At 48.6% G+C, this 12,984-nt stretch overlaps 1 protein-coding gene across 3 annotated transcripts in view; it reads left to right on the forward strand.

The window, feature by feature from the left end:
• kif26ba (kinesin family member 26Ba) overlaps nucleotides 1–12,984 on the forward strand; it is a 380,767-nt gene that overhangs the window by 240,749 nt on the left and 127,034 nt on the right. The window contains exon 1 of one of the 3 annotated variants that reach the window (XM_063055474.1): nucleotides 531–762. The exons of the other annotated variants lie outside the window; for them this stretch is intronic. Coding sequence (XP_062911544.1) covers nucleotides 716–762 — 47 coding nt within the window. The 5' untranslated portion in view covers nucleotides 531–715. Of the gene's footprint in view, nucleotides 1–530; nucleotides 763–12,984 lie in introns of those variants that run through there. 3 annotated transcript variants of the gene reach the window in all.

Consider the following 12,984-nt stretch of genomic DNA (forward strand, 5'->3'; position numbering starts at 1 on the left):
CTGTCCCATGTACCAGTATTTGCCCATTACCTTTCCTTGTACCTGTCTAAGTGTCTTTTAAACGCTGTAATTGTAGCCGCATTTATCATTTATTCTGGCACCTTGTTCCACACACTCACCAGCCTGTGTGTGAAAATGTTGCCTCTGTAATCCCCGCTCATCTTACCTTACCCTATACCTTTCGGTTTCAGACTCCCTAAGCAGGGGAGAAGACCGTGGCCGTCCGCCATATCTACGCCCCTCATAATATGTATTACTTTTCGGGCCAACCCTCAACCGCCCGCGCCCCAGGGAAGCTGGATCAGTTCACTCCTGGAGCACCCCACTCCCCAACCCTTCTGAATATCCCGAGCGTGCGAATTAGTGAACTCCCCAAACCTTTCAGGGGGAGGGAGGTTATGGTCCCGTATCCCTCTTGCAGAGAAACTTCCAGGGGAAATGGGAGAGGTCTGGGGGGTGGGAAGGAGAGGTTCCCCCCCCCCACAGGACACCGTGCCCAGCCGGGAGGGAGGCGGAGTTGCTGCTGCAGGGGGGTGTGCGCACCCCGATAATTGCGCGGGAGGGTGGCGGCTGCAGGAGAGCGAGGACATGGGGTGGAGGGCAGGGCCGAGCTGAGTGAGTGAGCAGCGCGCAGAATGGATTCTGCAACTGCAATCGGCGGATTCCTGTCGGTGCGGAGCTATGCACGGGCTGTTTGAGTGGCAGCTCCTCGGGGATGAGCGGAGCCGGCCGTTCTGTGTGCGGGATGGAGAGCTCGGCGCTGTAAGTCAAAGATCGCCTGGATGCCTGTGTGTGTGTTTAAATAGGGTTCCTGCAGCTTTCCCCGCGGATGGCCGTTTCGGTGTCCCTTGTGCATCATTCCCTGGGCTCCATCGCGAGCCGCTCCCCGTTCATCGGCACCTTCACTAAACCCTCAGCAAGGTTAACCCCTGATTTACTTTCACCCAACTTTTACAGACCCGGTACGGAGCAAATCGGGCGGTGTTTGCCGGGACGCCTTTACAGCAGCGCAGGATTTCTCCGGTGGCTGAGAGCTGCTATAGCGCTACCTCTCGCCGACGGCAACCCACGATCTGACTGCGTTCACCGGCGCTGCCGGGGTGGAGTTTAGGGCTGCAAGCATTGGAATGGCAGGAGGAACTTGGCGGGGCGAGCAGCCCTGTGGGGGGAGCGGAACCCTCCGTCTGTCGCTTCGGGTCCGAACCCCGCATCGGGACCTCCAGTAGTTTGCTCATTGTTGGTTAAATGCTTGCACTCTAGCTGGGCTGTTTCTGGGGAGGATGAGGAGTCTTCGTATCCTTTCCAGTCCCGATGAAGGGTCTCGGCCCAAAACGGCGTCTCTTTATTCTTTTCCATGGATGCTGCCTGACCTGAAGAGTTCCTTCAGCATCTTGCGCGTATTCTTCTGGCTTTCCAGCATCTCTTGTGATTTGAGTCTTGGCGTCTGCATTTTAAAACTTTCTATTGTGTCGATCAACCTGCTCCTCCGGGGGGGGGGAAGCGTCAGCAAACCTTTGGAGAAACTCGGGGGTGGAAAAGTGGCCGATCGGTTCTTCCCCTCCCTCGCACGCTGCTCGACCCAATGAGTTCCTCTAGCGGGTTCTTCGTTGCTCTAGATTCCAGCGCCTGCTGTCTCTTGTTCGTCCTGTGGGGTGGAGTTTTCGCATCCTGCTCAAATCCCGTTCATTGGCCGCTGTGAGTAGTCCCCAGCGTAGGTGTGGGATAGTGGGATTGCACTGTGCACCGGCAGAGACTGGAAGGGCCGAATGGGTTCGTGGGCCATTATCACTCAGGCCCGGAGCTAAAGAAAGATGATATGCGAGCAAGCGATCTCCCGGTCCGGAGAGAGGCAGAGATTTAGAGAGTTCGGGTCTATTGGGGAGTTGGACGCTGGAGAGATCAGAGGTGAGGGGAACGCAACGTAGAGCAAACAGATGTTAGCATCTCTCATATCTGGGAGTCATGAGTTGAAGCGGGCTGAAGGAGTTAAAACACAGGCACAGGGTGCTGGATGGCCTGATGTTTCCAGAGCGGGCAGCGGTGTGTGGGAATGGTCAGGTCCGGTGGCACGGGCAGGGAAGCCGAACTTCTGAGGTATGTGGTCCTTGCGATCAGTGAGTCAGGGGTCGCGGCCAGGTTTGTAAACGGCCCGCTTGGGCTTCAGGGATCCAGCCGGGAGAGTTTGGGAATAATGCGTGACAGGTGCCCCGAGGATCCAGTACTGGGCCTGGAACATGGTGTCCAGGCAACAGAGGCCCTCCTCACTTTAGGCCTTGGCGTGTCCTGAGTGTGTCGTGTGTATCTGTGCATGTGCATATGTGTGCATGCTTGTGTACACACGTGTTTTGGGCATTATGTTTGTGTGTGCAAGTGTTTGTATATTGTGTGTGCACATGTATTTGTGTGTGGTGTGTGGATGTGTATTTGTGTATGCTGTACATTGTACATGCGTGCACATGTATGTGATGGGTGTGCAGGCACGAGCATGAATGTATATACATGTATATGTGTGTGGTGTGTATGTGAGTGTGCACACGTGCTTCAGCGTGGCTTGTGTGTAGGTATTTGTGTGTGAGTGTGTGTGTGTGTTTATTAGTGCATACATGGATATGGAGCTAAAGCCCAGAGACAATTCAGAGTGTGGTGTGGAGTTGCCCAGTAACGGTCTTCAACACGTTAGTGGTGAGCACCGGGGCTCCCGAAGTCTGCCGGTCATCATTCGGCAGGGAACGTCACCAGCAGTGTGTGAGGCCCGCGGGGCGGTGTGAAGGAGCCAGCTGTAGTGGTCACCCGGTTACTGCTACACCTTTGAGCGCTAGGGACCTGCCTGCCTGGCTTGGTGGAGATCCCTGGCACTCAGCTAGGCCGGTGTAGGCGTGGGTCAGGGGTGAGCAGTTAACGTCGGTGATAGGTTTGAGATGGGGCTGTGGGGTGAAGGAAGGGGAGGATGTAGGTGCTGGACCAGCACTCTGGTTAAGGATGTGGGGATGGAGCAAGAGGGTGGTGGAGGTGGGGATGGTTTGGAAGGGAAGCTGATGAGATGCTGATGAGCAGGTCGGGGCACTGGGTGTGGACTGATGATTCCTGGGACAGGAGACATGTTTGTGCACCTCAAGCGGCTCAACGTACACTGGGTCCTTCACCTGTGTTTCTGTAATGTCTTAAAGAATTAAAAATTAAAGATTAGCCAAATAAGTCAAATGTTCATCAAATCATAGTGTTACTGTTAATGAGTCAGAAACGCATCAGCCAATCCTCACACAGCAGCTTTCCACTCTGCAGCGTGACCACCAATCAGGATTCCTGTTCTCGAGCCGTAGTGGTTCGGCATAGAAACAGGCCAACCAGCCCGCAGTCTCCTTGCCGACCACCAAGTACCTTGTTGGTTGGAGGAATTCATAATCCGAGGAGGAGGCAGATGTCTGATGTCCATCCTTGGAAACCTTGTAGTCCTTCCTACTGCCTCTTTAATCCCAAACAGATATAAAAAAAAATGCCGTGGTCTGTTTTGAAGAGAGTTATTGATGGAGAACTGGTCTGCGTTGTTCTTGGTTGCTGTTACACTTCATTCTGCATTGTTAGTTAGCGATACAGCCCCAGCGACCCCCGACAACCCTCATTCAACCCTAACCCTATCTCGGAACAATTTGCAATGACCAGTGAACCTACCCGGTATGTCTTTGGGCTGGGGAAGGAAACCGGAGCTCCTGGGGAAAACCCACACGTTCCATGGAGAGGACGTACAGGGGCTCCTTAGGGAACAGTACTGGAATTGAACTCTGATCTCCGGAACACCCTGACCTGTTAGAGCATTGCGCTGACTGCTACATTACTGTGGCGACCAATGTAGCTCAGCTCTTGCCTTGTGTTACCTCGTTCTACCTCAGTGCGCTGTGTGATAGTCTGATCTGTATGAACAGTATGCAAGACAAGCTTTTCACTGTATCTCTGTACACATGACTATAATAAATTATACCATTTACCCCTCTTTGAATATTATCTGGAATTGGGATTTGAGGAAGTTAATGATATTGTTGCATTCTGCGTGGGTGCAGGAAGCAGCACCAATGCAGTTGTCAATAAAGCAGAGAAAGACTTTAGGAGTTTTGCCTGTTTTATTGTGATCATTACTGCATTGCTGTCAGTGGGAGCTTGCTGTGTCACACTTGACACCACCTTCAGACCCACTCAGTGACTACGCCTTGGAGAACTTCATTGGCCAATAAGCACTTCAGGAGAGGCCTGAAAGGGGCGTGGAGGAGGAAAGGGGTGCTACGGAAATGCAACCATTTCCCTGTCGGTTGGGTGGAGAAGGCTACGTTCACACAGGCAGCAAGGCCCTGATCCAGGGGTTAGCTAAAGTTTACTGGCCAAAGTGTCGGTCGGCAGGGATAACTGAGGGGTCGTGAGGGAAGAGAGTTTAGTCAGCGAGCAGGGTTAACATCTGCAATCTGCCGCCTTTCGGCGGAAGAACAAAAACAAGTCCTGCGGAAGGATTTTGGCCCCAAACGTTGACTGTACTTTCTTTCATAGATGCAGCCTGGCCTGCTGAGTTCCTCCAGCATTTTGTGTGTGTTGCTCGGATTTCCAGCATCTGCAGATTTTCTCTTGTCTGAGGAATTCCTTTAGCCAGAGGATGGTGAATCTGTGGAATGCATTACCATAGATGGTTGTGGAGGGCAAGTCATTGGATCTATTTAAAGCAGCGGTTGATAAGTTCTTGATTAGTAAGGATGTCAAAGATGATGGGAAGAACCACAAACACAAGAAAATCTATAGATGCTGGAAATCCAAAGCAACACACACAAAATGTTGGAGGAAACTCAGCAACTCACCCTTCCTCAGGACTCCTGATGAAGAATCTTGGCCCGAAACTGTTTACTCGTTTCCATAGATGCTGCCTGGCCTGCTGAGTTCTTCCAGCATTTGTGTGTGTTATTATGGAGATGGGGTTGAGAGGGATAATAAGTCAGTCATGATGGAATAGCAGAGTGGTCTTGATGGGCCGAATGGCCTAATTCTGCTCCTATGTCGTGAAATGTGTTGTTTTGTGGCAGTAGTACTGTGCAAACCATTAAAAAATACTAAAAATTACAATGAAAAATATATTTCAAAACTACTGCAAAAAGAGAGCAATATCAGTAATTGTAAAAGGACCTGAGACAGTCCCTGTAAGGGGGAAATATGCCAGTGGTGTGAGAGGGTTTTGTGAGTGGGGTAGCTGGATAGATCTTATGCCAAGTTAGGTAGGTCTCTCAAAGAGTTGGCAGGAGACACCAGGGGTGCCATGCTGTGGAATCCTACCCAGGACTGAATTACCAGCAGACTTGCGGAGGAGGTGAGCTGGGCAGGAATGCTCGGAAGTGAAGACCTTTAATCCGTGGATAATTCCCGCTTCCCCTTCCCCCCCCCCCACCACCACACCCGCCATGTCTGTGGATGGGAGCGCAGGGGAGAGGAAGCTGCTCTTGGCTCCCCACACCTGGCTGCATCCCATTCCCCAGCACCTCCACACAAGGCAGCCCTGGCAGCCGACTTCCGCAGCTCTGAATTCCCGAGCTGGAGGCTGACGGGAATAACAGAAGCAGATGGCTTCCTCAGTTTTCCCTCGTGCGGCGCTACTTTGGGGGCATTAAAAAAACACGGGCCGACGGCTATTCCCCCAGCACTCTCCCTTTCGAGTGCCCTGACCACAAGACTCCCCCCTCATCAGTGGATATGTCCTAACCTCTGGAATTTCCACACCACCCACTTTCCTTTTTCATGACCTATTTATAACCTGTCTCATTATCGGAGCCAACCCTTTCTCAGTTGATGGTGTTTAAACTCTCACTTGATGCTGCTCCTGTTTTTCTGCATTTAAAGGTGCAATGCAAAATACCAGGCCCTGTTAAAACAGAGAGGGAAGGATGTCAGTCAGACGGGTGAAGCTTGCCCTGTCAACGGTGCTCTGTGAGTCACTACATTAGATACACAGAGCACTACAGCACAGAAATAGGCCCTTCGGCCTATCTAATCCTTGCTGCCCTGATCATCTGTCTGGCTCCATTTACCTACGCCTGGTCCACAGCCCTCCATATCCCTCCCATCAATGTACCGTACTGTGCAAAAGTCTTCGGCAAATATATATATATATATATATATATAACTAGAGTACCTCAGACTTTTGCACAGTACTGTATGTGTCAGTGTGAGGCGGAGAGCGAGTTTGTAAATCCGACGGGAGCAAAGGATGTTGGGAATAGTGAGGGTGGAGCGTCGCAGGAGGGGTGTGGGGCAGCTAGCAGAGGAGGAGAGCTGGGGGCGGGGGATGGTACAGGTGGAAACCCACCCAACCCTGAGACACCGGGCAAGATCATTTGTTTCCAAACGATTGGTTTATTGATCATTGCAGAATGCCTCTCTGGTGCTTCCCGCTCCCTTCCCCTTTTCCCAACCATGATTCCCCTCTCCCTGTCTCTTTCTTACTCTCAGTCCACAACAGAGACCCGTATCAGAATCAGGTTTATCATCACTCACATAGGTCATGCAATTTGTTTTTTCTTAGGGTAGTTGTATAGTGCAATACATAAAATCACCACGTTTCTGTGCAAAGGTCTTAGGCAACAGAGCTATATATATGAGCCTGAGACCTCTGCACAGTTACGTTCTATGTCCAGTGGTGTAAGGATGATGCCATTAACTGGAATGGGGATAGAAAAGGTTCACAGGATATTGCTGGGAGTGGAGGGATTGAGTTTTTTTTTCCCTTGGACCATAAGAATTGGAGGGGTGACTTTGGAGGTTTATAAAATCATGGGGGGCACAGATAAGATGAATGTCTTTTACCCGGGGTATGAGAGTCTGAAACTAAAAGACATAGGTTTACCTTGTGAGGTGAAAATTTTTCTCTTAAATGTTACAATTGAACCATATCCACCACTTGCACAGGCAGCTCGTTCCACACTCTGACCACCCTCTGGGTGAAGAAATTCCCCTTCAACATTTCACCTTTCACCCTCAACCCATGACCTCTAGTTCCAGTCTCACCCAACCTGAGCGGGAAAAGAAGGCATGACATTTAAAAGCCTTCCACTTTACTTCAGGCTGAGTTCTGTAAGAATGGAAGTCGTCAAGCAGAGGGAGGAACGGTTTTGTATTCTTGTTAAGCAGCGTGCTCCGTCCCTATGATATAAGCTCACGTTGCAGAGAGCTGGCATTGTTCTGAGGAACCGCTGAGCCTGGAGATTCGTTCAATGTGTTGCACGGGCAGTAGTAAGGTGCCAGTCCCTGACCATCTCGACTGGAATGCCTCAGCTGACTCCCTATAAATAGTTTTCTTTTTCCACAATTTTGAAAAAATAATGAGCATACCTTACTTATAGAAGGACTCTGCCTGAATTAATGGCCTCTAATCATATTGAGCATCTTTTATTGTGATATTCATTTCAGACAACTTAATCTTTGACATGACCTCATGGAGCCGATTCAGATCCTTCATTTGGGGAGACAAACTACAGATGGCCTGCAGAGTGCTTCACCAAACTGGTTGCCTAGCAACTTTGCCCGTAATTGAGATACATTTTGATGTCTGATTAAATTAATGTTACTTGCAACCATATTTAGTCTATTTTCCCCTTCCTATATTAGTCTAATGATAACGATTGATTTTATTTACTGCTTGTGGAGCACTGTAAGCAGATTTGTTCAACAGGCCTTTAAATGGAGCACATCTGTCTTGAAAAATCCATTTAATTGTAACCTACTAATCCAGAAAGGGCCGCGATCATTTTTCACAAGGCCAAGTGGCTCCTTGGTGGTGTCAGTCGTCCATTTCGTCTGTGGGTCAAGTGGATTCGGGTGACCCACATTCTCCGAGGTGGCTGACCCCTTTTATGCTCGCGACTGACGTTGACAGAATACAATGTACAGCTTGGCTTCCATTTCTCAATGCAAAGCCCTCGAGTCGCAGGGAGACACGGCGTGGAATCCACTTACAGCGGCCAATTCACCCACCAACCCGCACGTATTGGAATGTGGGAGGAAGCAGGAGGTACTGGTGGTCACAGGGGGAGCCTGCAAACTCCACGCAGATGGCACCAGGCGCCAGGATTGAACTCCGGGTGCCAGAGCGGTGAGGTGACAGTTCTACCAGCGACACCACTGCGTTACGTCTGACCACAGCAGGGTTGTTAGGGCAACCTCTGCTGCCGTGGGACTGGAGCCGATAATAGGGATGCAATTGAAGAAAGTTGGCAATTTCCATTCGCAAAATGCCAGTGGGCACCCAAAGGTTAAATTAACCCTGAACGACTTTCATTGGATCCCCCATCCTTGTGTTAGATATAACTGTGAGCTCACACTGTACCTCACAGGAACCTTTGAGTGTTCTGGGGTGTTTTGTAGTCAATGAAATGACATACTCGTTGGTATACAGTGGGAAATGAAGCTGTGAAATTGTTTGCAGCAAGCTCCCAGGCTTTGTAGCAATGACCATAAAGTCATAGAGTACCTCAGCACAGAAACAGTCCCTTTGGCCCATCTAGCCGGTGCTAGCCTCTCCCTGCACCTGGACTGTACCCCTCCAAACTCGTCCGTGTACCGACCCACCACACGCAAGATACTGGAGGAACTCAGAAAGTCGAGCAGCATCTGTGGAGAGTTGATGTTTTGGGCGAGACCCTGAATCACGTAGCTATCTAAACTTCCAATCGAACCAGCAACTGCTGCATCCTCTGGCAGCCCATTCTACACTTGCACCACCCTCTGAGTGAAAAAGATTCCCCTCACAAAGCAACCTTCAACGTTCTAAGTAAATTTGTTATCGAAGTACGTATTTGTTCCCATGTACCACCTCGACGGTCATTTTTGTACAGGCATTTATAGGAAAAAAAAAGTGCAATAAAATTTATGAAAAAACTATACATAGACAAAGGTTGACAACCAATGTGCAATAAAAAAGACAAAGTGTGCAAATGAAATTAATACTGTGAACGCAAGTCTTTGAAAATGAGTCTAAATCAGTTCTGAGTGGCTGTGAATGAAGTTACCCATCCAAGTTCAGGAGCCTAATGGTTGTAGTGTAAAAACTGTTCTTGAATCTGGTGGTATGGGACCTAAAGCCTCGGTACCTCTTGCCTGATGCGAGAGAGGGCAAGGGCTGGGTGGTGGCGGCCTTTGATGGATGCTGCTTCCTTGTGGCAGCGCTCTATGTAAATCTACTCGGTGGTGGGGTAGGCTTTCTTTACCTGTGATGTGTGCAGCAATTACAACCCTTTCTGAAGCCTCAGGCCCCTTCCATTCCTGGGCATTGGAGTTTCCACACCAGGCTGTGATTCAACCACTATCCACTGTGCATCTGTAGAAATCTAAACATTTGATGATATGCTGAGTCAATACAAACTTCCTGAATCAATACCAACTTCTAAAAAAGCAGAGGAGAGGAGCTGTTCTGCCTTCTTTGTGATGACATTTATTTATTTATTTCAGATTTCAAAACATTTGCAGTGTTTTTTTTGATTTTCTTGTTTCAAGTCTCCTCTGAAGGGTAGCACCTCAGACAATGTGTCAGCCCTTCAGTACTGCATTGACATGTTAGTCTAAGCCCAAATAAAAGAGAGACACGCAGTCATGTTTACTTGGTTAAGAGTTTCATCTTACGCATTTTTAAAAAGCCAAACTTGTAAAATGAGATCTTCATAGCAGGTTAGCTCAACATCTGCCTCCTTCCTCTGATCCACCTGCTTTCTCTTTTTATCTCATTTCTTATACCTTACACCTTAATGGAGATACATCTCTACCAAAGGAGGTGTAAGGTGCTCCTTCCCCCGTTAGCCTTCAGGTCACCCTTGGGTAGGGTGTAACACCTGCTTAGTGCCCCCCAATCTGTGTCACAGGAAGCCATGGGATCAGGCGGTGGATGGTCGTATGAGCAGCTGGTGCCCATCGACGAAGGGTCTCGGCCTGAAACGTCGACTGCGCCTCTTCCTATAGATGCTGCCTGGCCTGCTGCGTTCACCAGCAACTTTGATGTATGTTGCTTGAATTTCCAGCATCTGCAGAATTCCTGTTGTTTGCCCATCACAAGTCCTGGTTATGTGACCACTGATACCAGGCATTCTGTGAAGGGTATTGGTGATGGCTGGGATCACCCATCTGGTAAAGACCCTACCCAGAAGAAGGCGAGGGCAAACCACTTCTGAAGAAAATTTTGCCAAGAACAATCGTGGTGATAACTCTGGTATCTTTGATTACTTATAATGGCCCGTTCAGAAATCTGGGACTTCAAACTAGAGTGTGGGACATTCGTAGACGGGACGTGTCTGTTCTCCCACGTCTTGCTGGAGAGCAAAGCTGCGTGAATTGAACTCCAGTGTATTTGCAACATCTAATCCAAGTCTGGGTAAAACTCGAATGATAGTAAATTACATGGGTCAAAGCCCCTTGATTTAGTAGACAAGGAACCCACTAAACTGACAAACACCATCGCCAAATGTTATTTATTTATTTAGTGATACATCATGAAGCAGGCCCTTCTGGCCTTTTGAGGGTGCCAACTCTTTGAGCCACGCCGCCCCAGCAACCCCCGACAAAACCAATTAACTAACATAATCGGGGACAATTTACAATGACCAATTAACCTACCTGGATCGAGGGAGGAAACCGGAGGATCCGGGGGAAGCCCACACATTCCATGGGGAGGACTTACAGAACGGCCCCAGAATTGAACTCTGAGCTCTGGAACCACCACGCCGCCCCCGCTGAACTGTAATAGTGACGTGCCATCCGCTATGTTACCATGGCACCCATGTTCAGGACTTTTGCCTCACTCGCCCACTTTGCCCATGTTTGTATTTTGGCTTCAGTCTGAAGGGACATGAAATGATGCTTCCCTCCCCCACCCCCCCGCAAACAAACAACTCCTTGCTACTTGGCAGTGGTCGTGCAATCATGTGAAGCAGGAACCCAGCAGATAGAACAATCAAGTCAAAAGGAGCCGATTTCCAATAAAGCTGGGATATTGAAAGGATGAAAGATACGAGCAATAAAACACTCAATCGTCTGCTGAAACTGAGCTACAGGACGTTTGTCCTTGTATTGTTTTCATAGTCAAACGCAAAGGAAAAAGGAATTTATTTATTTCATTGGAATGTTCTATCCTCAAGGACTGCGGATACTCAGGGCTGTGAATACCTAGAGTTGGGGGCTCAAAGAATGGAGATTCTGGGGCACTGAGGGATAAGGTTTTGGGTTGGATATTGGGGAATGTCACTGAGACCCATTCTTCATGTGGCTAACACCAGCTACCCACCTTTCTCAGCGTAAGCCAATATCCCTTGGTAACCCATTCCCTGCAGGAATAAATGTTCTAACTAGAACAACAAAATGTAAGGTGTCGGGGTAGGAGGCATTCCCTCACTCCGGTAACCCGCAGGTCACCCTTGGGCAAGGTGTAGCACCTGCTTCGCCCCCCCATGATCAGGGTCATGAGAAGCCATCAGAGCAGCTGGTGCACATCACAAGTCCTGGTCTTGTGTCCGCTGCCACCAGGCACACAATCTCTGAAGAAGATCAGTGATGGCTGGGGTCACCTGTCTTGTAAAGACACTGCCCAGAAGAAGGCAATGGCAAACCACTTCTCTGGAAAAATTTGCCAAGAATAATCATGGTCATGGAAAGACCATGATTGCCTGCGTTATACATCGCAGCACATAACGAACAAATGTACAACTGAATATGTTTTGGAGACCGTTTTAATAGATGCTGTAGGCTGTGCAGCACAATCAGGGTGATGAAACGTTGATTGTTTATTCTCCTCCATAGCTGCCGCCTTACTTGCTGAGTTCCTCCAGCCTTTTGAGTGTCTTGTGCACGGTTTCCAGCATCTGCTGACTCCCTTGAGTTCATTGCAGGCTGGGACATAGTTGTAGAAATAATACTAATCCAGACATCAGGTTGGATAAGTGCTTGAATGGGGAAGGAATTGACGGATGCAGGCCTGATGGTTTATCGTGGATACATATCACAGTCAGGCTAAATGGTCTGTTTCTGTGCTGTACACCTCTAATACCTGTACACCTCTAACACACCCGGATCCACCACACCATCTAAAGAACATAAAACAGGACCCCGCAGAGTATGAAGTAAATTTAGCATAGCATGACTTCACGGAGGAGGGTGACCATTTGGCTTCGGCTCGAAGCCAGGACAGTGTCCAGCACAGTGTCACCTGCTCCTGAAATAACTCCTGACTTATAAATCACAGGATTCCCTTAAAATTGATTTAACTTAGAGCATCAGGAAAGGGTCACTCACTTGCTCCTCCAGCAAGTGAGAAGTCCCTTTAGATGCCCATTTGAAAAGTTGTAGTATTTTGAGTGCAAAGTTGTTAATTGCTGCTTTCAAAGCGGGGGGACATCTGTTTCCCACTCTGGAAGGAAATTAGAAAATCAGATTATTGCTTAAATGGTGAAAGATTGCAGCATGCTGTTGTGCAGAGGGACCTGGGAGTGTTTGTGCATGAATCACAAATGGTTGGCTTGCAGCAGGTTATCAAGAAGACAATGGAATGTTAGGCTTCATTGCTACAGGGATTGAATTTAAGAGCAGGGAGGTGATGCTGCAACTGTTCAGGATAATGGCGAGGCCACACCTGGACTACTGTGTCTCCTCACTTGAGAAAAGACGTGCTGGCTTTAGAGACTGTGTAGAAGAGGTTCACCAGGTTGATTCCAGAGATGAGGGGGTTAGCCTCTGAGAAGTGAGTGAGTTCCCTAACACTGTACTCACTGGAATTCAGAAAAATGAGAGGGGATCTTAATTGATACTATTTATTATAAATTACTATAAATTGCACATTACACATTTAGACGGAAACGTAATGTAAAGAGTTTTACTTTTCGTGTATGTGAAGGATGTAAGAAATAAAGTCAATAAATAATAAATAAAATAAAGAAACGTATACAGTTATGAATTGGGTGGCGAGGTGGAGATATGTCTCTATCA

The sequence above is a fragment of the Mobula hypostoma genome, chromosome 8 (assembly GCF_963921235.1).
Source record: "Mobula hypostoma chromosome 8, sMobHyp1.1, whole genome shotgun sequence".
In the NCBI taxonomy this organism is placed as follows: Eukaryota; Metazoa; Chordata; class Chondrichthyes; order Myliobatiformes; family Myliobatidae; genus Mobula; species Mobula hypostoma.